The sequence below is a fragment of the Sus scrofa genome, chromosome 4, assembly GCF_000003025.6.
Source record: "Sus scrofa isolate TJ Tabasco breed Duroc chromosome 4, Sscrofa11.1, whole genome shotgun sequence".
NCBI lineage: Eukaryota > Metazoa > Chordata > Mammalia > Artiodactyla > Suidae > Sus > Sus scrofa.
Genome location: NC_010446.5, coordinates 75,792,932 through 75,814,071, shown reverse-complemented (window position 1 = coordinate 75,814,071; position 21,140 = coordinate 75,792,932). Strand labels below are relative to the sequence as shown.

The following is a 21,140-nucleotide window of genomic DNA, read 5'->3' as shown; positions in this document are numbered from 1 at the left end:
AAAGAAATTTACTGACTTAAATGTGATTATTCAGTGAAGTTGTCTTTGTGGAAATCCTGTCTCCCTGAGGCCTTGTGGGTCCTTGCATGCTTTGGAATTGACTAGATTTTGACGAGTCATGGAACTTCACCAGCCCTGAGTTTGTGTATGTCAAACTCTGCCCTCATCTATGAGCTATGAAGGCATTACAGACTGCAGACTTTAACTTGGCCACTTTTTATTTTATTTTTTATTTCCTTTGGCTGCACCCAAGGCATGCAGAAGCTTCCAGGCCAGGGAACCCACGCCGCAGCTATAACCAGAGCCACAGCAATGATTATGTCAGGTCCTTAACCCAGTGAGCCACAAGGGAACTCCTAACTTAGCCACTTTTAAAATGATCTAGTTATCACTTCTCCTTTCTCTCCTTTTCCCTGCTGTCAGTTTGCAACCATTCTACTGTTTGTAGCTTCTTTTAAAGGAAGGAGCTAGTATAGATAAATAGTTAAGTACACAGGTGGTGGGACCAGCCAGATTTGTATTCAAATTCAAGTCTATCCAGAAAAAATGTTTTCTTCTCCAAGACTCAGCTCTCTCATCTTTACTCTGAATATTGGCTACTTCATAGGCTTGTTTTAAGGATTACAAATGCCTGGCAAGGTGCCCGGGCAGAGTAGTCACCCAAAACATGGTAGCTGTCATCACCATCACCATCCTCATCACCTTCCTCATCACTGTCACCATCCTCACCACCATCACCACCATCATCAAGACGATAGACGTCTTTATTTTTTAAAAGTTTTGCTTGGAAAGGAGGAATAAGAAAGACTATTGTAATAACCCAATAAAGCTAATTTTTTTTTTTTCGGTCTTTTTGCCTTTTCTAGAGCCACTCCCACGGCATATGGAGGCTTCCAGGCTAGGGGTCGAATCAGAGCCGTAGCTGCCGGCCTACACCACAGCTCACGGCAACGCCGGATCCTTAACCCACTGAGCAAGGCCAGGGATCGAATCCCACAACCTCATGGTTCCTAGTCGGATTCGTTAACCACTGCGCCACCACGGGAACTCCAAAGCTAAAACATTTTTTAGGAAATTTTGACCCCAGAACACAGCAAGGAATGAGCACTCTATTCCAGCCTTTTCTCCCTCCAAATTGTGGACTAAAGAGTGTAGGGATCCAGGATGGAGGATCAATGGATATTAATAGAGAGAAAAATGCTTCTGTGAAAACAGTCACGGGCTATGCTGCAATGCTGTTATATTTGGACTACCAAGGAGATGTATTCTTAAATTTCTTTTTTGAAAACTCCCTTCTTTACATTTTCTTTTTCTGTTGTCATTAAATCGTCTTTTTAGGTCAGCTTGGAATTGAGGACCCTTCAGAGAGACTTGAGACCCTGTCAGAGAGACTAGGTTTTACCCATTTGCTCGGTTCCAACTTATTAGTATTAGTGTTATTATTGTCTTGTAGGCTTCCTAGGGCTTTTGAAAGTAATTATTTGACGTCTACGTTCCTCAAGTGTAGGAAGGAAATACGTATGTAGAGAGTGAGACAAACATTCTTATAAAATGGGTAGAGCCCCAGAAACTCAGATTTTCATTCTTTCCTTCTTTCTGGAAGGTTTCTTGTTCGATTTCTCTCAGTGCTTATCTAGCTGACAAATGTTTTCCAACCGGCTAATTCAAAGACAGGTTTTTCAGTTCCAGTTTCTCATTCAGGCTGGAATTTCCTGGGGCAGATTTGAGCTTTGCTTGAGAGATCACATTGAGTCCCTGACTTAGGTTCTTTATTCCCTCTGCCAACTCACTCAAATGTGGGTTCTTCTCATTAAATTTTTAAAAATTTAAAATTTAATTTTTAAAATTTGATTTTTTTTAAAAATTTAAAAAGCACTCATTACGCAAGATAGCCTGTTACTTGCCCATTTCTCAGAACTGTGGTGGGAATTCACATGAACACAGACCAGTAGAGCAAGGCTTGCACAGCAAGGCCATCCAGGCCAACACTCCATTGGGTGCCCGGAGCATCTCTTTATTTTCTCTGGCGACACCTGCATGGTCTGAGCACTGAGTGCACCGTTCGTAGAGAGCAAGCGTGGGAGTGCTGCCTGTGGCCGAGCCTCAGGTCCCCACCCAGGGAGCCTGCTGGCGGTTGCAGCGGGAATGCGGGGGTGTGGAGGGGGTCCCAGCTTGGGTTGAGCTTCTGGGAAAAACAAAGATGCATGACCTCTGTGGTCATCGCCAGCAGGGAAGGACCTTAGCAAGAGGGATTTTTTGAGCTCTGCTTTGGTGTGTAAAACTTAATTGCGATTTCTTCTCCAGAATTGTGTTCCACATAAAATAAGTCTGTGTTAACGCATACCTGATGAACGTCAGTGTCCGTGTTCAGTATTCGCTGTCCCAGGCGTCACCATCCTGCGAGCCTCAGGTGATCCCTGGCAGCTCACTTCTTAGTACATGTATTTGATGACGAGAGAAGAGGGGCCTGCGCTGCTTCCAAAAGGCAGTGCGGGCAGGGGTGCGAGGACCGCTGACTTTGTCTTCTCCTCGTTCAAGGGCAGGCACAGACTCTACTTAAACAAGGATGCTGGAGAGGGAATTTAAAGGCATATGCTCAACTCATATGCTTTTAGAAACTTTGTTCTGATGTAACATTTCCGACCTCATACCCTGGAAAAAAAATTATCTGCAAAGCGAAGGGGACTCTAGATGCTTTGTTGTCACCACCCTGCCCAGCAGAAGCGTTGGCGCCCGCACGGTAGAAAATGATGGGCAGATGGAGCAGAAGCCAAAATGCCTTATGAAATGTTGGGCTTCTGAGAACTTCCCATATGTCTGTATGTATTTGTGTGTGGTTATAAAATCATATATACAGATACTGATATATTGAAAAACAGACCCAGTGGCAATGCCGCGGCATAGAGGGTGTGTCTGTGATGACCTCTGAGGAGGGTCTGAGGTCAAACGGATGCAGCTCACCCACCAGCAGGGGAGGCTGAGTCACCTCCACTCAGAGGATGCTATGCCTGTGGGCACGTCTGGCGAGGGTTGGCACGACCCCCTTCATACTAGCAGTGGCGGGGTGGGGGGCGGGGCCCTGGTATTTGGGGCCAGAGTGTCCCTTTGGTCACATGCATGTCTCCAGCCCCTCAGGTCCCGGGCTGGGGAGCTGATCGATGGGAGCCGGATGGTCTCACCCTTGAAAGGCCTCCCTGGGGAACACCCATAAGACTGGGGTCCGCTTGGGTAGCACCTGACAAGATGGGTTTGAGCTGGAACTCGGGAAGCATCCTGTTAATTATCTCTCCATGCCTAGAATTTTCACTGGGGGCTAGATGCCTGGAATTTCACCAGAACCCGGCAGAGTTATGGGCTCAGGGTGGGGTCCTTGTGGTTCACTGTCCTCCGAGGTCCCCGTGTGTGCTCACATGCAGGCATGCGCGCGCGCACGCGCACACACACACAGAGCAACATCAGAGGGAGCAAACATCACTATGTGTTTCCACTGAAGGTAAAAAAAGAGGGACTGGGAGGCGGACGCCCACCTCGCTGTCCGAGGAGGAGTTCACGAAACAGCCAGCGCCTCTGACCCTAAATCAGGTAGCTCTAAACCAGGAGTACACTCGCCTCCCTAGCAGAGCGCCACGTATGGTTACTCTCATTTTAGGTAATGGGGGGGCTTTTGGCTTCAGACTTCCAGTGGCTTCACGCACAGACTCTCTAATACAGAGTTGGAAATTAGCCTTTGGAGATGAGAGAGACATTTTTAGTTCTTCTTGAGCACTGGCAAGTGGTTTTGAAAATCAAGGTCTTCTCATGTTTGTACATCTCTGAGCCTGATGCCGGGGGTGAGCCCTCATGGCCCAGGAGGTGGCAAGTCCCCTCAGACGATTTAAAGCTGAAAGTTACATGTTTCCCAAGCCCTGTGACAGCCTGGCCCCAGAGGCATGATGCGGAGGAAGAGGCACCGGGTCCCCTGCCCCCAAGCTGTGGGACTGGAGCTGTCCTCTGTAAGTGATGGGAAAACAGAAGCTCAGCACACACGTTCGAGCGGGGGTGGACTGGGCCGTCTCCCGCCTTGGGGCTTTCCTGCTCCTTTTGCTTTTCCTCGGCTGAGCTGCACAGGGACTTCCTTGCCCTGCCTTAGCAGGACAACAGTGCACCCACTCCTCAGGCTGAGACCGAGATCTCCTTGCAGCCTGTCTAGGACTTTAAATCCTAAAATAGCTGATGTTCAAAAGCGCTGGCTCTAAGGAGCACTTCTTCAAGTTCAGGGCACACAGATCATCCAGAGAGCTTGCTAAAATTCAGGTTCTGATTGAATAAGTCGGGGTCAGAGTCAAGCTCCGGGAAGGTAGCAGGGACCCAGGGATGCAGGTGAAGGTGGTTCAGGATGAGGTCCAGGTTAAGATAAGATGCCCAGGTACACACCCAGTGTTAAGAAATATGGGCATGAGGGTTAAAACTTAATTTAACTACTAAATGCACAAAAGGGAAATTAAAGTCACTTGTAAACCATTGCACTAAGCTGTGCCGTGGAAAGTAATTTCTTTTCAGCCCCATCAAATTTCCAAAGGGAAAGACAGTTCTAGCTCCCCCCCGCCTCCAGTGTATAGGGCTATTTGAATGAAAGATTATTTTCCTGCTTACTTTTAGCCTGGTTATTTTCATTCTGACAGAGTGTTAACCTCACCCAAGCCAGGAATATATCATCATCCATCTTATTTCCCTCTTTTGAGTCATGGGGCAAAATGGCTTGGAACCTTCTTTGCTCAGTTTAGCATCTTCTAGACCAAGAATTCAAAATTGGGGGTGTTTTTCTAGACCAAGAACACCCCCAAGGGAATGAAAATTGGTTCTTGGGGACGAGAACCGTAGATGTGACAGTAGTTTGTGGCCTGTCAGACCTCAGACCTACGTGACAAAAATCTTATTTCTTTGTACTTAATTTTAAAGTTTTAATTTAATTAACTTTTTCTCTGGAGAAGGCTGATACTGAAAAAAGGCTGAGAAATACTGTTCTGGACAAAGACCACCCAAACCAAGCTTGTATGCGCTTCCTGAGATGGGGATCCTGAGCAGTACCTGGAGGTTGGGGGGTGGGTTGTGACAGCTTTTCTGAGAGGTGAAATTGGGCTTAACAGCGATGGATTCTGGGAGGAAATGTCAAAAGCACTTTTCTCTCTTGTCAGTAAAATAGCATTCTCTCGATAAAAAACTCTGAGTTCCAGGAGCATCTGGTTATCTGTCCAGTATAGAGCACTCTTGATGATGGAACCTTCTGGAATGTGGTATGGCGGTCAGACACGCCATGCTCTCCTTCACTCTGTGGTTTAGCAGGTGCTTGTCTCTCGTGAAGCCTCACTTACATGTGTATGACGGAAATAACACCTACCCGATGGATTTGCGATTCAAATGAAATGTGAACTGGGAGCTAAGGATGTAAGAGTGTCTGGTGCACAAAACGTGCTTGGCTAGTGGTGGCCGAAGGGTAGTGGCTGTTAAGGCCTCTTCACCCACCTGTGCATGTACCTGCCTACCTCTCAGTCAGTCACCTACCTGTCACCACCTCACCCAAGTAAAATACTTGTGGCCACAAAGCAAGTCTCCTGAATCAGATTCTGCCCTCCCCAAACCCGAGCCACTGCACACAACTCCCTCACAAACCAGCCTTTCCAAGCTAATGGGCAGTAGAAAGTGGGAGGCCAGCACCCCCCTCCCTGGGTCCCTGTGGACGGTTGAGCCAGGGGGTGATGCGTTTCTGTGACAGCTTTCTGCAGCGCTGGCAACTGTTAGACTAAGGGGCCTGGAGAAGAAAGGACGAATTCCATGCAAGAAAAGTTGATTCTAGATTCCATTAGCCAAAGTCGTCTCTTATTTCTTGCTGCTGTTGCGAAACAGAGCTGGATCTACTTTAGCCAAAGTGAATACAACAGCCAGGCACGGGGGTTGGGGGAGGTTAAGGTTTAAAAACAGAAAGAAAGAAACCAAGGAGAATAATACATATAGACCCGGGAAATAATACTTTTTATATAAGAAGAGCATTGTGCTCTTTGAAGACCTCAAAACAAGCCCTATCTGAAAGCTTATATTTTGCTCCCATATCAATTGTTTACTCAACGTGGCGAATGCTGTTGTTTTGAATCCTGGCCTTGGTGAATGCTATTACTATTGTTTGGAATATGAGCTCCTTAAAGCGCTCTGACATGGAAAAGAAAGCCAAAATAAACTGGGCTTGTTGCATGTCTATCATTTCAGAGAATCATGTTTAAAAAAAAAATACATTGCATTTTGTGTAAATGCAGAACGTGTGTGTGATAAAAGCTTTGCTAGCAAGTTGCCAGAACCCTTCTGAAGAACTGAGCATTAAAATCCATCACCAAGAATAAGGGCGATGTGAGTCCCTGGTGGTCATGTTAGAGGCTCTACCAGGGCCTCCAGTGCCCCTCTGAGTGGTCAGTCATGTGCTAGAGGCATGTCCAAAAACGCGGGTCCCCAATCACCACCATTAGCCACAGGGTCAGACCTCCCTGGGGATCACAGCCAGCTTCAGCTCTTCCGGTTCTGGCTCAGTTTGTATGTGATGATGGGAATGTTGCAGGAGTGCCCTAAGGGGCTTCTGTTCCCATGGTGACCAGGTAAACAGGTGAGGACAGGGGCCTGGGACCACACCCATCAGAGGAGAAGGTGGGATCCTCTCTGTTGAGACCCGAGAGATAAGCTGCCAGGTGAAGGGGGCAGGTGTGAGCCAGCATCCAGGAGGGAGATGGTCCCAGTGGGAGGTGGGGACCGGCGGGGGCCCGTCATGGTCCTGCAGCCTTGGAGCTGTGCTAAGGGTTTTGTATGTTGACTGGAGGCTGGTTTTATGCAGGGAGTGTCCTGGTTGGACTTGCACAAAGGATTGACGTATCCCGTCGAGGGATGCTGCAGACCAAACTGTTATGGGCATGAGGGCTGCCCAGCCGTCCAGGCAGCACTGGACCCTGGGTCTGTGGACAGGCACCACCTGGCCTGGGTCTACTTTACTTTACGTGCCTTGCTCAAGCGACACACACTTTCCTCTTGGTCACAGAATATGTACCAGTTGTCGTTTCTGCTAAAGAAAACTCTCGCCTCTTGTTCTTCGGAACCTCTGCTTTTCTCTGCTTTTCTCTGCTCAGGACAGCGCTGCTTTTCTCTGCTCAGGACAGCGCTCCTTGGGACTGGCCAACGGTGAACCCTGTGGTGGCCAGGACTTGGACACTGACCTGGTGTGTACTGATTATTAATACGCCAGGTTTTCTGGCCACAAAAACATCTGCCAGATTCCTGCAGCAGAGGCCACACATAGCCTGTGCTGATGTGAAAGCCTGGCTCATTTACCAAAGAACATTCCTCAGCTCGGGGAAGAGGTGTAGCAACATGGCTGAGGCTTCCAACAGACACGAATGAGAACAAAAAGGCCTGGGGTGTGGCCTCTGTCCTGGAGGAGTTTACCATCTGGGCAGCAGGACAGCAGTGAGCATATTAAAGAGCATCGGAACCATGGCAGAGCTGTGGTCAGAGGTACACATGGCAGAAAAATGACCACTGGGGGGGGGGGGTAGAGCGACGAGAAATTGGTTGTCCAAGAGGAGTTTGGGGAAGGCCTATCTGGGCAGAAGGCAGGCTGCCCATTGGCCGAGAGAGTGGAGGGGGCCGATTCCAGCGGGGGTTGGGAGACACAGCCCCGCAGTGAGCAGCTAAGCCTTTGCTGTTGAGGATGGGGGGGCAGGTCCTCCATGCTGAGCCATCCGGAGTTCCAGGTAGAATCCAGAACTCATTCACACCTGAGGGATGAGATTCTAGTTATTTTCCCGCTCACTGCTCACCAGATAGCGGCCCTTGGTTCCCTCTTCTCCCTTCCTCCTTCCTTCTTTCCTTTCTTCTTCCTTCCTTCCTTTATTTTTGTCTTGAGAACTTTATAAAGTTTTCCTTAAAAATTCTATTTTGATCCCTTACAAACCCAATTTTCTAGTAAACCAGTGGCGGTTTCACCTCCGCTATCTTATCATTGTGTTTAAACCATTGATTCTCTCCTGCTGTCAGCTTCGGGTCTGGGTGACTCTTTCCGATCCTTCTAGAGGGACTTGTGCAGAGAGAGCCTGGAGAAAGGGTCCAGGGACAATTGACTGACCCAACAGCAAGGACAGCCTGACCTTGACACCCGGGTGGTGTGTTTGCATTAGCCCAGCATTTTCCCGCTCGGTGAGGATGGGCTGCTGACTTCTGTGTATCCATCTGCGAGAACTTAGTTGGGACTTTATAGAAGAGTCTGCACGCATTCAAAAAGGCTGCGACGTGTTGCTATTAAAGTAATCATGATGAAAGTGCCTATAATCATTGGAGATGTGGGGGTGGTTATTTTAGAAAGGACTCAAAATACTGAATGTTCAGAATCACATACATCAAAGGATTTCAAGAATTCAGGCTTTCCTGATTGTCCTCCATGGCCCTCTGTGGTCCTAAATCGAAAATCTCAAGGAGCGCCCTTCTCTGTTCTCAGATCGCGGAGGGAATGGCTTACATCGAGAGAAAGAACTACATTCACCGGGACCTTCGAGCCGCCAACGTCCTGGTCTCCGAGTCCCTCATGTGCAAAATCGCAGATTTTGGCCTCGCCCGAGTCATTGAAGATAACGAGTACACAGCGAGGGAAGGTAGGTCCCTGTGACCATCCTTGGGGGTTGTGTTCCTGTTTCCTCTTAGGTTGTTTTTGCCTGTTTTTAACAAAGCAATTACCGTAGGTCTCATTAAAAAAGGAACTCATTGGGAACATGACTCTAAATGTATCATAGTTGCTGGCTGCGGTTTATTCTAATACTTGTTTTTAAAAATCACTCTCTTAACTCCGCATGATACTTTTATAAAACTTCAAGTGCCATCATTTGTATTTCAGTTAAACAAGGCGAAGCAAAAAGAGATTTGGCAAGATCCTGATTCTTTGTTCATATTACTTGCTAGAGCTTTTCACATAAACAGTGAAGTACACTTTCCTTAACTATAGAGAAAATAGCAATAATTCCATACTCCATATTTGGGCCTTTTAACTACAAATTCAAACATGGAAATTATCGCACACAGAGAAGTAAATATAACACTACAAAAGCATACTCCTTTGGGAGTTCCTGTTGTGGCGCAGCAGAAAGGAACCCAACTAGGAACCATGAGGTCGCGGGTTTGAGCCCTGGTCTTGCTCAGTGGGTTAGGGATCTGGCGTTGCCATGAGCTGTGGTGTAGGCTGCAGATGCGGCTTGGGATCTGATGTTGTTGTGGCTGTGGTGTAGGCCGGCAGCTGTAGCTCCAATTCAGCCCCTAGCCTGGGAACCTCCATATGATGCAGGTTCAGCCCTAAAAAAAAGCAAAAAAAAAAAAAAAAAACCAAAAACAAAAAGAAGTATATTCCTTTGTTTTTCCACTTTTCATAAATCTCTGAGTCCGTGGTCTGTGGCTCTGGAGCCAGCCCTGTCTGCAGCTTCTCTTGCCTTTCCTATCAGAGAAACATCTGTGTTGTTTTGGGGTTTTGTTACGGTTGTTTCTTTTTTCTTTTTTTTTTTTACAGCCACACCTGCAGCATATGGAAGTTCCAGGAGTAGGGGTCAAATCTGAGCTGCAGCTGCAACCTATACCACAGCTCGCAGCAACACTGCATCCTTAACCCACTGAGCAAGGCCAGGGATCAAATGCACATCCTCACAGACACTGCGTTGTGTTGTTAACTTGCTGAGCCATAATGAGAATGTTGTTTTTGATCCTGTGTTTTGTTTTTTGGGGTTTTTCTTTTTTCTTTTCTTTTTTTTTTTTTTTTTTTGTCTTTTTTGCCTTTTCTAGGGCCGCACCCTTGGCATATGGAGGTTCCCAGGCTAAGGGTCGAATCAGAGCTGTAGCCACCTGCCTATGCCAGATCCGAGCAATGTGGGATCTGAGCCACATCTGCAACCTACACCACAGGTCACGGCAACGCCAGATCCTTAACCCACTGAGCAAGGCCAGGGATGGAACCCGCAACCTCAGGGTGCCTAGTCGGATTCGTTAACCACTGAGCCACGACGGGAACTCCGATCCTGTGTTTTCGATCTGAGGACTCTGACGGTCTCCCTCACAAAAAGGAGGGAGTTGAGCGAATTTCTTGCAGGGCTCTCTCTGTCTTCTGCGAGAGCCAAGCACTTTGTTGACATTCCTAAGAACATTGTCAAACAACGATTGCTGAAACTATATGTGCATTATTTCTGGAAGGTGCCCACAGGATTTATGACAGAGATGACAAACCAGTTGAAAACATCATTTGAATTTAGGTAGCATCCTTGCGTCTGTCGTGCTTAACGTGGTTCTCTTCCTGCCCCAAGCTTAGATTCTTAGATGGGTTATAATTTATCCTTGGCTTTTATAATTTATCCTTGGCCTTAATTATCTTCAGCAAAATGGCAGGACAAGGAAAACCATTTGAGGAGAAGGAGCTAAGATGTAGTGAGCATTTGCGTGGCAGCTGCTATTCTAAGGGCTTTTCATATGTTATCTCATTTATCTGTAAAATAACCCTATGTGATACGTATTATTAGTATTATTCCCATCTTGTAAATGACAAAGCAGAGCAGTTCAGAAGCTTCCGAGGTCCCATAGTAGGGGGCAGAGCCCAGATTCCAACCCAGGAGATCTGGCCTCAAAGTGTGTGGGTCAGAAATTATTACAGTGGTTTGGTAGAATTTGACAAGCCTAGAATCTCACCAAAATAACTGTTTTTGCATGAATTGGCTGGCTTAGTACAGAAAGCAGTGGTTCCAGAAGTAAACAGTAGGTCACCTCAGGGCAAAAGTAATGCTATTTACCTTCATTGGTATTTACACTGTGCCGAGAACACTGATCCACCCGCTTCACCTTGACCGCGATCAGGGCGGTTCTGCTGTTTCCTCATTTTATGGAGGGAGGTGCCAGGAAGGCATAGAGACAGTAGGTGACTTGCCAGGGTCATACCCAGCTGGAAACAGCAGAACCCATGGCCCCACCCTGCCTCTCCTGGCCCTGCCACCTGGCCCTGCCCTGTGTGCCTGGGCTGACTACAAACAAGTCTGAAGCAGGAGTTCCTATCCTGGCTCAGCAGGTTAAAAATCCGACTAGTCCCTGTAAATCAACTATAATGGAAAAAATAAAAATCATAAAAAATCAAATTAAATTTAAGATAAATAAATTAAAATACATTAATTTAATTAAATTAAAAGAAAAAAGAGAAGTTCCTGTCATGGTGCAGCGGAAACGAATCCGACTAGGAACCCTGAAGTTTCGGGTTGATCCCTGGCCTCGATCAGTGGGTTAAGGATCCAGCATTGCTGCAAGCTGTGGCCTAAGCCACAGATGTGGCTTGGATCTGGCGTTGCCATGGCTGTGGCAATGGCTGGCAGCTGCAGCTCCAATTAGACCCCTAGTCTGGGAACTGCCATATGTTAAAACAACAATAACAATGTAAAACCCAAAATCTGAAGCAAAGACATCGTAAAGGCAAATATATTTTAAAATTTTTAAAATAGCTGGCAGGGAGTTCCCCTGTGGCTCAGTAGTAACGAACCCAACTAGTATCCATGAGGATGTGGTTTGATCCCTGGCCCTACTCAGTGGGTTAAGGATCTGGTGTTGCTTTGAGATACAGTGTAGCTCTCAGATGTGGCTCAGACCCCGAGTTGCTGTGGCTGTGGTGTAGGCTGGCAGCTGCAGCTCCAGTTTAACCCCTAGCCTGGGAACTTCCATATGCCGCAGGTGCAGCCCTAAAAGAACCAAAAAAAAAAAAAAAAAAAGTGTAGTTGGCAGAAACCTTTAGCCTTTCCAGGGTGTGGGAGCAGCAGCCTGTGCCGGGGCCCCACTTCCTTGAAGGTGACCCTGCCAAGTTCCCTGGGCCCGGGTTTGCCTCTCAATGTGATCCCATGACTAAGTCGCCCTTAGTCTCACCAGCTTTCATGAGAAACCTAGTTTCATCATTATCTCATTCTGGCAGATCATCCTTCTCCCAGCTGCTAAAAGCATGATCATGTTTGGCCCTGTTAAATGAAAACCTGGGACATGCATGTTTGGAGTAGCATCTGACATCCCTCTTGGTACGGGTTTCAAGAGACTCGCCCACAAGAACATCCACAGCAAGAGATACTCATATTCCATCTGTAGACGTGGTGTGGACTGTTAGAGAACCTTTGAACCCGAAGGATGCATGCTCTAGAGGCTGGTGTTGGGGACAGAGGGACAGGCTAAGAGGTTAAGAATAAATGTCTTTCCATTGTATGTCATTTTCTTTTACGGTTAAGGTGGGCTGGTCATGGTACGTCTGGGATGATACACGAGAAACTTTGCTTCGTATTAGGGGAATGCCCATGAGGAAAACAGGAGGGAGGCAGACGTTCTTAGAGCAACATTTTGTACCATCTCACTTTTGTGCTGTGTGCATGTGTTTCCTGTTTGGAAGAAATCGCTAAGATTTTCCCCCAAAGAAGGAAAGGGTGAGGGTGGCATGCCCCTGACTTTGTTTCTGCTCAGAGACCCAAGTAGGACACCTGTGTCTTCTCCCCCAGGTGCTAAATTCCCCATTAAGTGGACGGCTCCAGAGGCCATCAACTTCGGATGCTTCACTATTAAATCTGACGTGTGGTCCTTCGGAATCCTGCTGTATGAGATCGTCACCTACGGGAAGATTCCCTACCCAGGTATCACTGCTCACCTCCTTCCGTCTGCATGGTGCATGTGAGAAAAGGCTGAGAGGCATCAAAAGATAAACCCATATCCCGAAGCTAAGAGTAAGCCCATATGGTGCTGGAACTTGATTCTGACTGTCTTGAGGGGGACGTGTTCTGAAATCTGCTCAGACACTTCTCTGCCTTCTTGTCTGAGCGCTTATTGCTCTTCTTCACCAACTAATTCCGCCTCTTGCTGCCTGGGATGCGCCTGCTCCTGGCACAGGTGTTGCGAAAGGATGGACTAGAGGATTAGACACAGGTGCGCCTCCCCGGCAGCACACCTGAGGGTGGGGGTGGGGGCGGACAATGACGTCAGGATTTACGGTGCTTTCTGATTGGTTTGGAAACAGAGCTTTGTATAAAGTGCTTTGGCGTCTCTGCCTCTTCAGGAAGTAACCACCTCTGTTAATGAGCAAAAGATCCTTCAGCTCTTTAACTTAGTAGGTGTGGGGGCAACATTCGGTATTTCCAGATTCTTAATATCCTTAATATCCATATTCGGCCAGCCCTCCCTTTTTCCAGGCTCTGTCCTGGAATGTGTAAGCAGACGGATCTCCCCAAACCTTCTCATTCTTGTTGAGGTTTGGCTTTTAACAGGATCAATGGGTATAGTCCATTTAAAAGGAAACTTTTCATGTTTAAATCATTCTTATTCAGAAAAGAGGGTGCCGGGCTCTCTCGAGGTACCTGAAGGAGCCCTCCCAGCTCCCACGTTTGAGAACTGACACTGGTCGAGGAGGAGACGGATAACCATCACTAATACAGTCACTGATGCTGAGGGCAGTGGGTTGTGGAAAGTGCTCTCTGTATAGAAATGTGGGGAGGGGTTCTAAACTGTGTTCCTGGCAGCACTGGGGACTCTGTGACTTGACCGAGGGAGCCTCGGGCTCTTGGGGGCTGGGTGTCCATCAGAGGAAGCAGCCAGTGAGGACCCCGGCAGGGGCAGGAGGTGTGGCACTGGGGTGGAGGGGACTCGAGCCGCAGAGGCCACAAGGAGCTTGGTGTCTGACTTTGCAGAGACGGGAGGCTTTTGCGCAGAGCAGTGGTGTGGCCTCAGGCTCCTCACCTCCCTCTGCTGTTTGGGGATGTGCTCTGGAGAAGCGGGACCAGTGGGATGCAAAGTCACCGAGTGATGCCCGCACAGGCGCTGACTGTCCCATGCAATCTCCGGTGCCCACGTTTCAGTCTGACAGCTGCTATGCTCCAGACACTGCAGTTAATGAACAACAGTACTGTAAATAGGGAAAATATTTCCCGATGGCCCAGATATTTGACATTATATATGTGTCTATTAACTACACGTCTCTACCTATAGAGAAAGATTATATAATCTCATACTATAATATGATACCTGATCAAATAACCATATAACCTCACCAATACATGTGCCATATGTGACGCTGCCCCGTGATGTACAGACGAGGTCCCAAGGCTCAGAGAGGGAGACTCTTGCCCAGAACTGCATCACTAGCTCCTGGCAGAGCTGCTTCCAGACCCTAGACGCTTGTGCCTCCAAGGCCCCCCGACACCCGCTGTGCTCAGGGCCCAGGATTAGAAAACCATAAAACAGAAAACAAGCAGCAGAAAAATGGCAAGGCTGGAGTTCCCGCTGTGGCTCAGCAAGTTAAGAATCTGACATAGTGTCTGTGAGAACGCAGGTTCGATCCCTGGCCTCACTCAGTGGGTTAAGGATCCCTCATTGCCGTGAGCTGCAGAAGCAGCTCGGATCCTGCATTGCTGTGGCTGTGGTGTAGGCTGGCAGCTGTAGCTCTGATTTGACCACTAGCCTGGGAACTTCCATGTCCTGCACCTGCAGCCCTGAGGAAAAAAAATTAATTCTTGTCTAAGTAATTTATTAAAAAAACAGATTGTGCAGAAACGCTTCTGATGAAAAATTGCCTACGAGTCTCATGCTTGCTGCTCCTTGAAGGGATAGGCTTTCAGGAACCTCAGTTATTTATTCTCATATTTGCTGCTCATAGTTCTAACTATTAGACTATTATTTCTTAAATAATTTTTTTCCTCCATTTTAGTTATTATTAAATGAGAAATTGGTCACATGGTTCTGAAATTCAAGAGGTACAAAGAGGGGAAATTGTGCCTGTCTTCAGCACACTGTACCCTGCCCACCAAGGCAGTGTCTTCCCCGCCCCCCCATGGCCAAAGGCAGCCACCATTAATCAGTTTCTGGCTTATCCCTCAGAGACACCCCAGGCACATCCATGCATATACAGTTAGAAGGGTACCAAGTACACGTCTTGGCTGGATGAACTGATAGCACCAACACAGAACAAACTTCTGGGAATACAAGATTAAAATGCACAAGTTTACTAATAAAACTTACTAATCAAAATTCCAGTCATCAAATCGTAAGTAAATGCTAGCAGAGCAGTGGAGTGTCATTTCCCATTTGCAGTCCTGCTCTTTGAAGAGATGCTCTGAGCAGGTGCGGCTAGCATCACGGGCTTCTGTGCACTTTGGAGGGAAGGAAGAAAAAGCCTTTTCTCTAACATGTTTTTTTGGAAAAGGCAGAAAAAGCCTTTTCTCTAACATGCTTTTTTGGAAAAGGCTTTGCTCCTTTTTTAGTGTATTTTGGGCAAATCTCAAAACTCCTTTGTCTGTGATTACTACTAGTCCACTTGGACAACCTTTTTTGTCATTTCGTTTATATGTGTATCCCCTGGACTGAAAGCCGTGAGGCGTTGTCTTAAGTGTCTCTCCTCTGGGACGAGGAACACCAAAGGCGCACACACCATCTGTCACAGTGGTTGCGTCCGTGACTTTGGAGTCTTGTCTCATGAAAATCGGAGGCATCAAAGTTAATACTCCTGAGTTCATGCTTGGAAGATAGACTCCTCTCCCAACCAGGGCTTTTCCTGGGGAGACGCCTGTCCTCAGTAAAATGACTGAGCTAAATGAGTATAACTACCAAATATGCTAATGTTATGAATGCAAGTCCACCAAACACTTTCACCTAGAAATTTAAACCAATTCTTCCACGAGCGCAGCTTCTTACGTGGCTGGGCTGAAGGCCGATGGCTTCTGAGGACCTGGTTTCCTTGACAGAAGCATCCAGGATCTCTTTATCACTGAGATTTATGGCCAGGTGGCACCTCGGTGTCACTTTTGTCATTTTTATGTTACTTGTTTTGTTCTTTTGATTTGGAAACATGTAGCCATAAATTCTGGGAAATTTTCACTTATTGCTTCTGTGACAGTTGTCCTATGTGATCCTCTGTGCTCCATCCACTCTTCTGTCCCTGTCACCCTGTCCTTCCATCCTGCTCTGATGCGTGCCTCCTTGCCCTTCCTGTGACGAGACGTCTGGTGGGCACCAGGGTCTCTGGACCACCAGGCTTTTACTGTCTGCATCCTCACAGCTCAGTATCTTCAGAAGTTCTCTGAGCCTATTTAATTCCTTTGGGGAGGGACCAGCCTGGCCATCAGCATTCTGGAGGTGCTCTGGGGAGGGGACATGGCTGTCTTTCTTTCTTGTTGCTGTGGGTTTTCTTATTGTAGTGAGATACGCGTAGAATGATATCGACCATGGTGAAGTGTTAGGTTTGTGGCACTAAGTACATTCACCGTGTTCTGCAGCCATCGCCACACTATTCATTTCCAGAACTTTTCATCTTCCCAAACCAAAGTGGTCTCTGTCAGGCAATGACCCCCCGATTCCGCCTGCCCCCAGCCCATGGGCACCACTCCTCTGCTTTCTCTCTGGGACTTTGTCTACCCTGGGCACCCCCTCTGAGTGGAACCATGCGGTAGTTGTCCCTTCATGTCGGGCTCATTTCACTGGCATGATGTCCTCCAGGCTCACCCAGCCTCGGCCCGGGCAGAAGGACCTCACACTCCATGTCCCAGCCTTTCTCCTCGCTCCCTGTCTTCCGCCCCCTCTGCAGAAATCTTCAGGGTTCTGGAGGCCAGGGGTCCAAGAGCAGGGTGTCGGCAGGGTGGCCTTCTCCCGAGGCTTGTCCTGGGCTCGAAACAGCCATCTCCCTTTGCCTCTCGCTGACCTAATCTCATCCTATAAGGACAGCAGTCAGATGGGGTCAGGGCCGAGCTAAAGGTTGCATTTGCACTTGACCGCCCCTCGAAGGCCTTGTCTCCAAATGGGTCACATTTGGAGCTCCTGGGGGCGAGGACGGCAGGGGAGGGGGCGGCGGGAACACAGTCAGCCCACAGCAGTCTCCAGAGCGCATCCAGGCTGGATGCAGGGTGCGGGTACCAGGCCTCGCGGAGCTCGGGCAGCTCTCTAAACGCCGTGGGTTTCTCTGCCTCAGGGAGAACTAACGCGGACGTGATGGCCGCCCTGTCGCAGGGCTACAGGATGCCCCGTATGGAGAACTGCCCCGATGAGCTCTATGACATCATGAAGATGTGCTGGAAAGAGAAGGCGGAGGAGAGGCCCACCTTCGACTACCTGCAGAGCGTCCTGGACGACTTCTACACGGCCACCGAGGGCCAGTACCAGCAGCAGCCCTAGCGCGGGGACTCGGCCACTCCCGGGATGGCGGCCTCCTCCACCAGGAACAGAGAGCAGCCCCTGGTCCTCGGTTCATTTCCTGAGCTGGGGGCACCTGCCGTCCCTGCTTCCCGCACGTGAGGTGAAGCTACTCAGGAAGAACTCTCTCCACGGGAAAGGATTCTCCTCTCGGGCCAGGGCCTGCCAGGGTGCCCCCCGAGAGCAGACTGGCTCGGCTGGACCCACATCTGGGCACAGGCTTCTGAGGAGAAAGCACCAGACCCACCCAAGGGCGCCCCGGTCAGCTCTTGTTGACAAGAGGCTGTGCCCCCACCCAGGTTCAGAGACCCGTCCAGTAAACCCCCGTTAGGAGAGAACTAAACTCACTGATCAGCATCAAATAACCTGATACCTTTTATGACACTTTTTTGTATTTTCTCTGTGCTTTAGCTTATGTGTTAAAAACAAAAAATTACTAATCTCTGTTAGAGTTTGCAAAAGTGACGTCCGGAGCTTTGGTGTCTTTCCCAGATCTCAGTCCGAGACTGTTAAACGTTGCCCATGGCAGAGACCAGCCTGGAACCCCAGCCGGGAAGAAGCGTCCTCTGCAAGTGGGCAGGGCTGCCGTGCTAAGTGACACGGGCGCCCCCACCCCCCACCCCAAGCCACTGGGGCCTCTGCCCAGACCCCCATGACCCTGTCCCGGAAAAGAGCTGCAGAAACTACTCGGCCGTTAAGAAGAAAGATTTTTAAAGGTCCAGCTTTTCAATTCCACACTTTTCCGTATATGGACTTTTTTGGACCATGTAGTTTGGAAAATTTTAATCCCTGCAGAACATTCTAGGACCTTACAAAACATGAGCATTTTCTTTATTGCTTCCAGTGATTTTGAACATTATTTTAATGATCAAATATTAATTTTAGTCATACTCTAGAAAGTCAACGTGCCATATTTGGGGGCACTTTTGTGATTCAGCAATCTTTTCTAAATTGTGTGACGTGTATGTGAGACTATTTATATGAGGAAATGAAGGGAAAGAAATGAGTAGGGGGCTCGTTACCGAGCCCCTGGAGCAGGGACCACGAGAGGTTTTTCTATTACATTTTTCTACTCTAAGCTTTGAATGGAGATGCTCTGTCACATGTTCCACTTATGCTTTGTGTATATACCTAATATTTCTATTTTTGATTTTATTTTAATACACCTGGCCCAATAACATCTCAAGCTTCTCATTGGTGTTGAGTATTTCCAATGGTTATCTATGTCAAAATGAGTACCAATTAGGGGGTGATTCCACTAGTTACATCACTGAAAAAAATTTGTACAAGTTCTGGGAGTTCCCATTGTGGTGCAATAGAAACAAACCTGACTAGCCTCCATGAGGATGCGGGTTCAATCCCTGGCCTCACTCAGTGGGTTAAGGATCCAGCATTGTCCTGAGCTATGGTCTGGCTGGCGGCTGTAGCTCCGATTTGACCCCTAGCCTGGGAAACTCCATATGCCGTTGTGCAGCCCTAAAAAAAAAAAAAAAAAAAAAAAAAAAAAAAAATTTGTGCAAATTCTGTCTCCATCCCTCAGGTGTTTTCAGATTAGAGAACTGAAGACTTGATGGCCTGCACACCCGGCCATCCCTTTCTAAGGGCCAAACAGGATTTGTTTTCAAAGAGGCTTAGTGGGCACCATTGTAATTTAATTTTATATGTGCTGCCTGGGTGTTGGGTACCTGGGAGAGGGATGAAATTTTCTGCTTTTTCCTAAATTTGGACTTCTTTTCCCATGTGATTTTTTTTTTAAAAGGCCTTTTCTAAAATATTCTAAAATTCTCCATTCTCCAGAGCCATCTTCACAATGGTAAACTTATCATCATATAACGTCTGCACAGCTGGTCACCTGACTCTCAACAGTGTGCTTTCAACATACACCCACCTGTTCACATTTTATTTCAGAATCACACACGTGACCTGACACATGTTCCATGGTGAGAAAGTATAAAGAGTCCCCAAAGCAAAAAGAAGTTTCTGGAAAATTACTAAATGCGTTGCTTTGGGCTTTTTAGGTCTAGCGTCCCCCTCAGTCACATCTGTCTCCTTTGCTCCAAGGACCTCCTCCCTCACACCCAGCCACGGGGTGCTTGGTGGACGGACACGCACAGCACTCGCTGCTAGGATTCCTGACCCACAGCCTCGGGGCCGGGCAGATGCTTGTATAATCTTGGGGTCCCCAGGGGTGTGCAGGATGGTTTACATCGTCACATCCCAAGTCATTACGGAGAACCTGAAACCCAGAATGCCCACCGCCACCCTATGATCCTGACTGCAGGAGGCGGGGTGACGAGGTGTCAGGGTACCTGAAAAGCTTCTCTGTGAATACAGGGTGAGTGTGACGGCTGCTCAGGCTGGAGAGCTGCCCTCCAGCTTTGACCCACATGCAAAGCCATCTGCACAGAAGAAGACCTTTTTGCTCCTCAGTTTGTTTCCCCAAAGGAGGATGTGGGCATTGAGGAGGAAGAAAAAAGAGAAAATGTGCCTTTTTTCCTTTTGGAGGAATAAGAAGCTCACTGAATCCAAAAGTAAAGATCATAGGCCTGACATGTGTCCCTAAGAGGAGGGGACACTTGGTGCTCCTTTAGCCCCTCTAAGCAGGCTTCCCAAGGTGCTGTCACAATCCCACTGGGAGAGCATGCCCAGGCCTCCTTTTAGGGGACACACTACACCGCAGAAGCCTTGACTCCTGTCCCAAGACCACGGAATAGGGTGAATTAAAGGAGGGACCATATCTGCTGACACAGCAGGACAGAGCACGGCAATCAGGGCACTGAAACATACGTATAGGCTCATTTCTACTTTGCCTGTGGATGTCATTTGGCTCAAATGACATCCAGGGCAGGAGCTGCTCAAAGTTACTCAGTAGTGGAACACCAGCATCTGATGTGTTCGACTGAATTAAAACAACTGTGCATCCTCTGGCGCAGCTCCCCCACCCTTATGAGTTTAATTCCACACCCAAGCGCCCTGTGTTCTCAGCCCAGAGAAGCTCTCAGATGGTCCACACCCCCACCCTTCCCCTCAGTATCTTCACTGTCTGCCTCTGCTACTTAAATGGAAGCTCCAGTTTTCTGTCTCTTACATGTCGACTACCTGAAGTTTTCCAATGAAGCAAGGGACCAGCCTTGTCATTCTTCCCGATGGGATGATGGCTATGGATACACAAAGATACCCGTACACCCATCGTTCTCTCAATGCTCTGGCCTGTGCTCTGACTCTTTAAAAAATTACAACAACCTTTGAAGTTCTGGATGTTACTATCATTTCATGCCTGAGAAATCAGATTCATTCAAGGCTGCAGAAGGATGAGACTGGCCTATCTACATGTGTTCTTGCAAATAAAACAAGTGAAAGACATTTAGAGTGGACGCTTCCTGACTCAGTTGGATATTCTAAGTGAGCAAAGGAATTCCTTACAAAACTCCCTGCTGAAGTCCACAGAGTGAGGGGGAATTTCTTCTCAGCAATTTTAATTTGGGGAGAGAAGCTGGGTGAGAATTTAGCTCACCACTAACACTTTTTTAAAAATCAGCTTATGGAGACTATGCTTTTGAATAAAATGATTTGATAACATTTGTGCTCCATTTCCTGACATGAATTTGTATTAAACTGATACAGTTTTATCCCAGAAAGTCCTAATCTGATAGATGGTAAGGGGGAAACCTTCCAATTTAATTTCCTGTGTTCTTATGAATCTAAATACTTTGAGGAGGAGCAAGTGCCAAAAATGTCACAGGGTTCCCAAGATGGTCACCATATGATGGTGAGAATTTCCCTTAAGTCTGGCCATGATGGGGTCAGTGTCGCAGGCCTCCGGCTACAGGCCATTGTAAAGCTTAGTCAGCTGTAATGTGGATTATATGCGCAACGGGCGCTGTTAGCACAGAACTTTCAGCATCAAAGGTGGTTTTATT

The 21,140-nt window shown here is 47.8% G+C and overlaps 1 protein-coding gene across 8 annotated transcripts in view; it reads left to right on the top strand.

The window, feature by feature from the left end:
* The window catches only part of LYN (LYN proto-oncogene, Src family tyrosine kinase), a 110,438-nt gene extending 89,639 nt beyond the window's left edge, over positions 1-20,799 (top strand). For all 8 annotated transcript variants that reach the window (XM_021089363.1, XM_021089358.1, XM_021089361.1 and 5 more), the window contains exons 11-13: positions 8,507-8,660; positions 12,552-12,683; positions 17,000-20,799. In XM_021089363.1, coding sequence (XP_020945022.1) covers positions 8,507-8,660; positions 12,552-12,683; positions 17,000-17,202 — 489 coding nt within the window. In that variant the 3' untranslated portion in view covers positions 17,203-20,799. The remainder of the gene's footprint in view (positions 1-8,506; positions 8,661-12,551; positions 12,684-16,999) is intronic.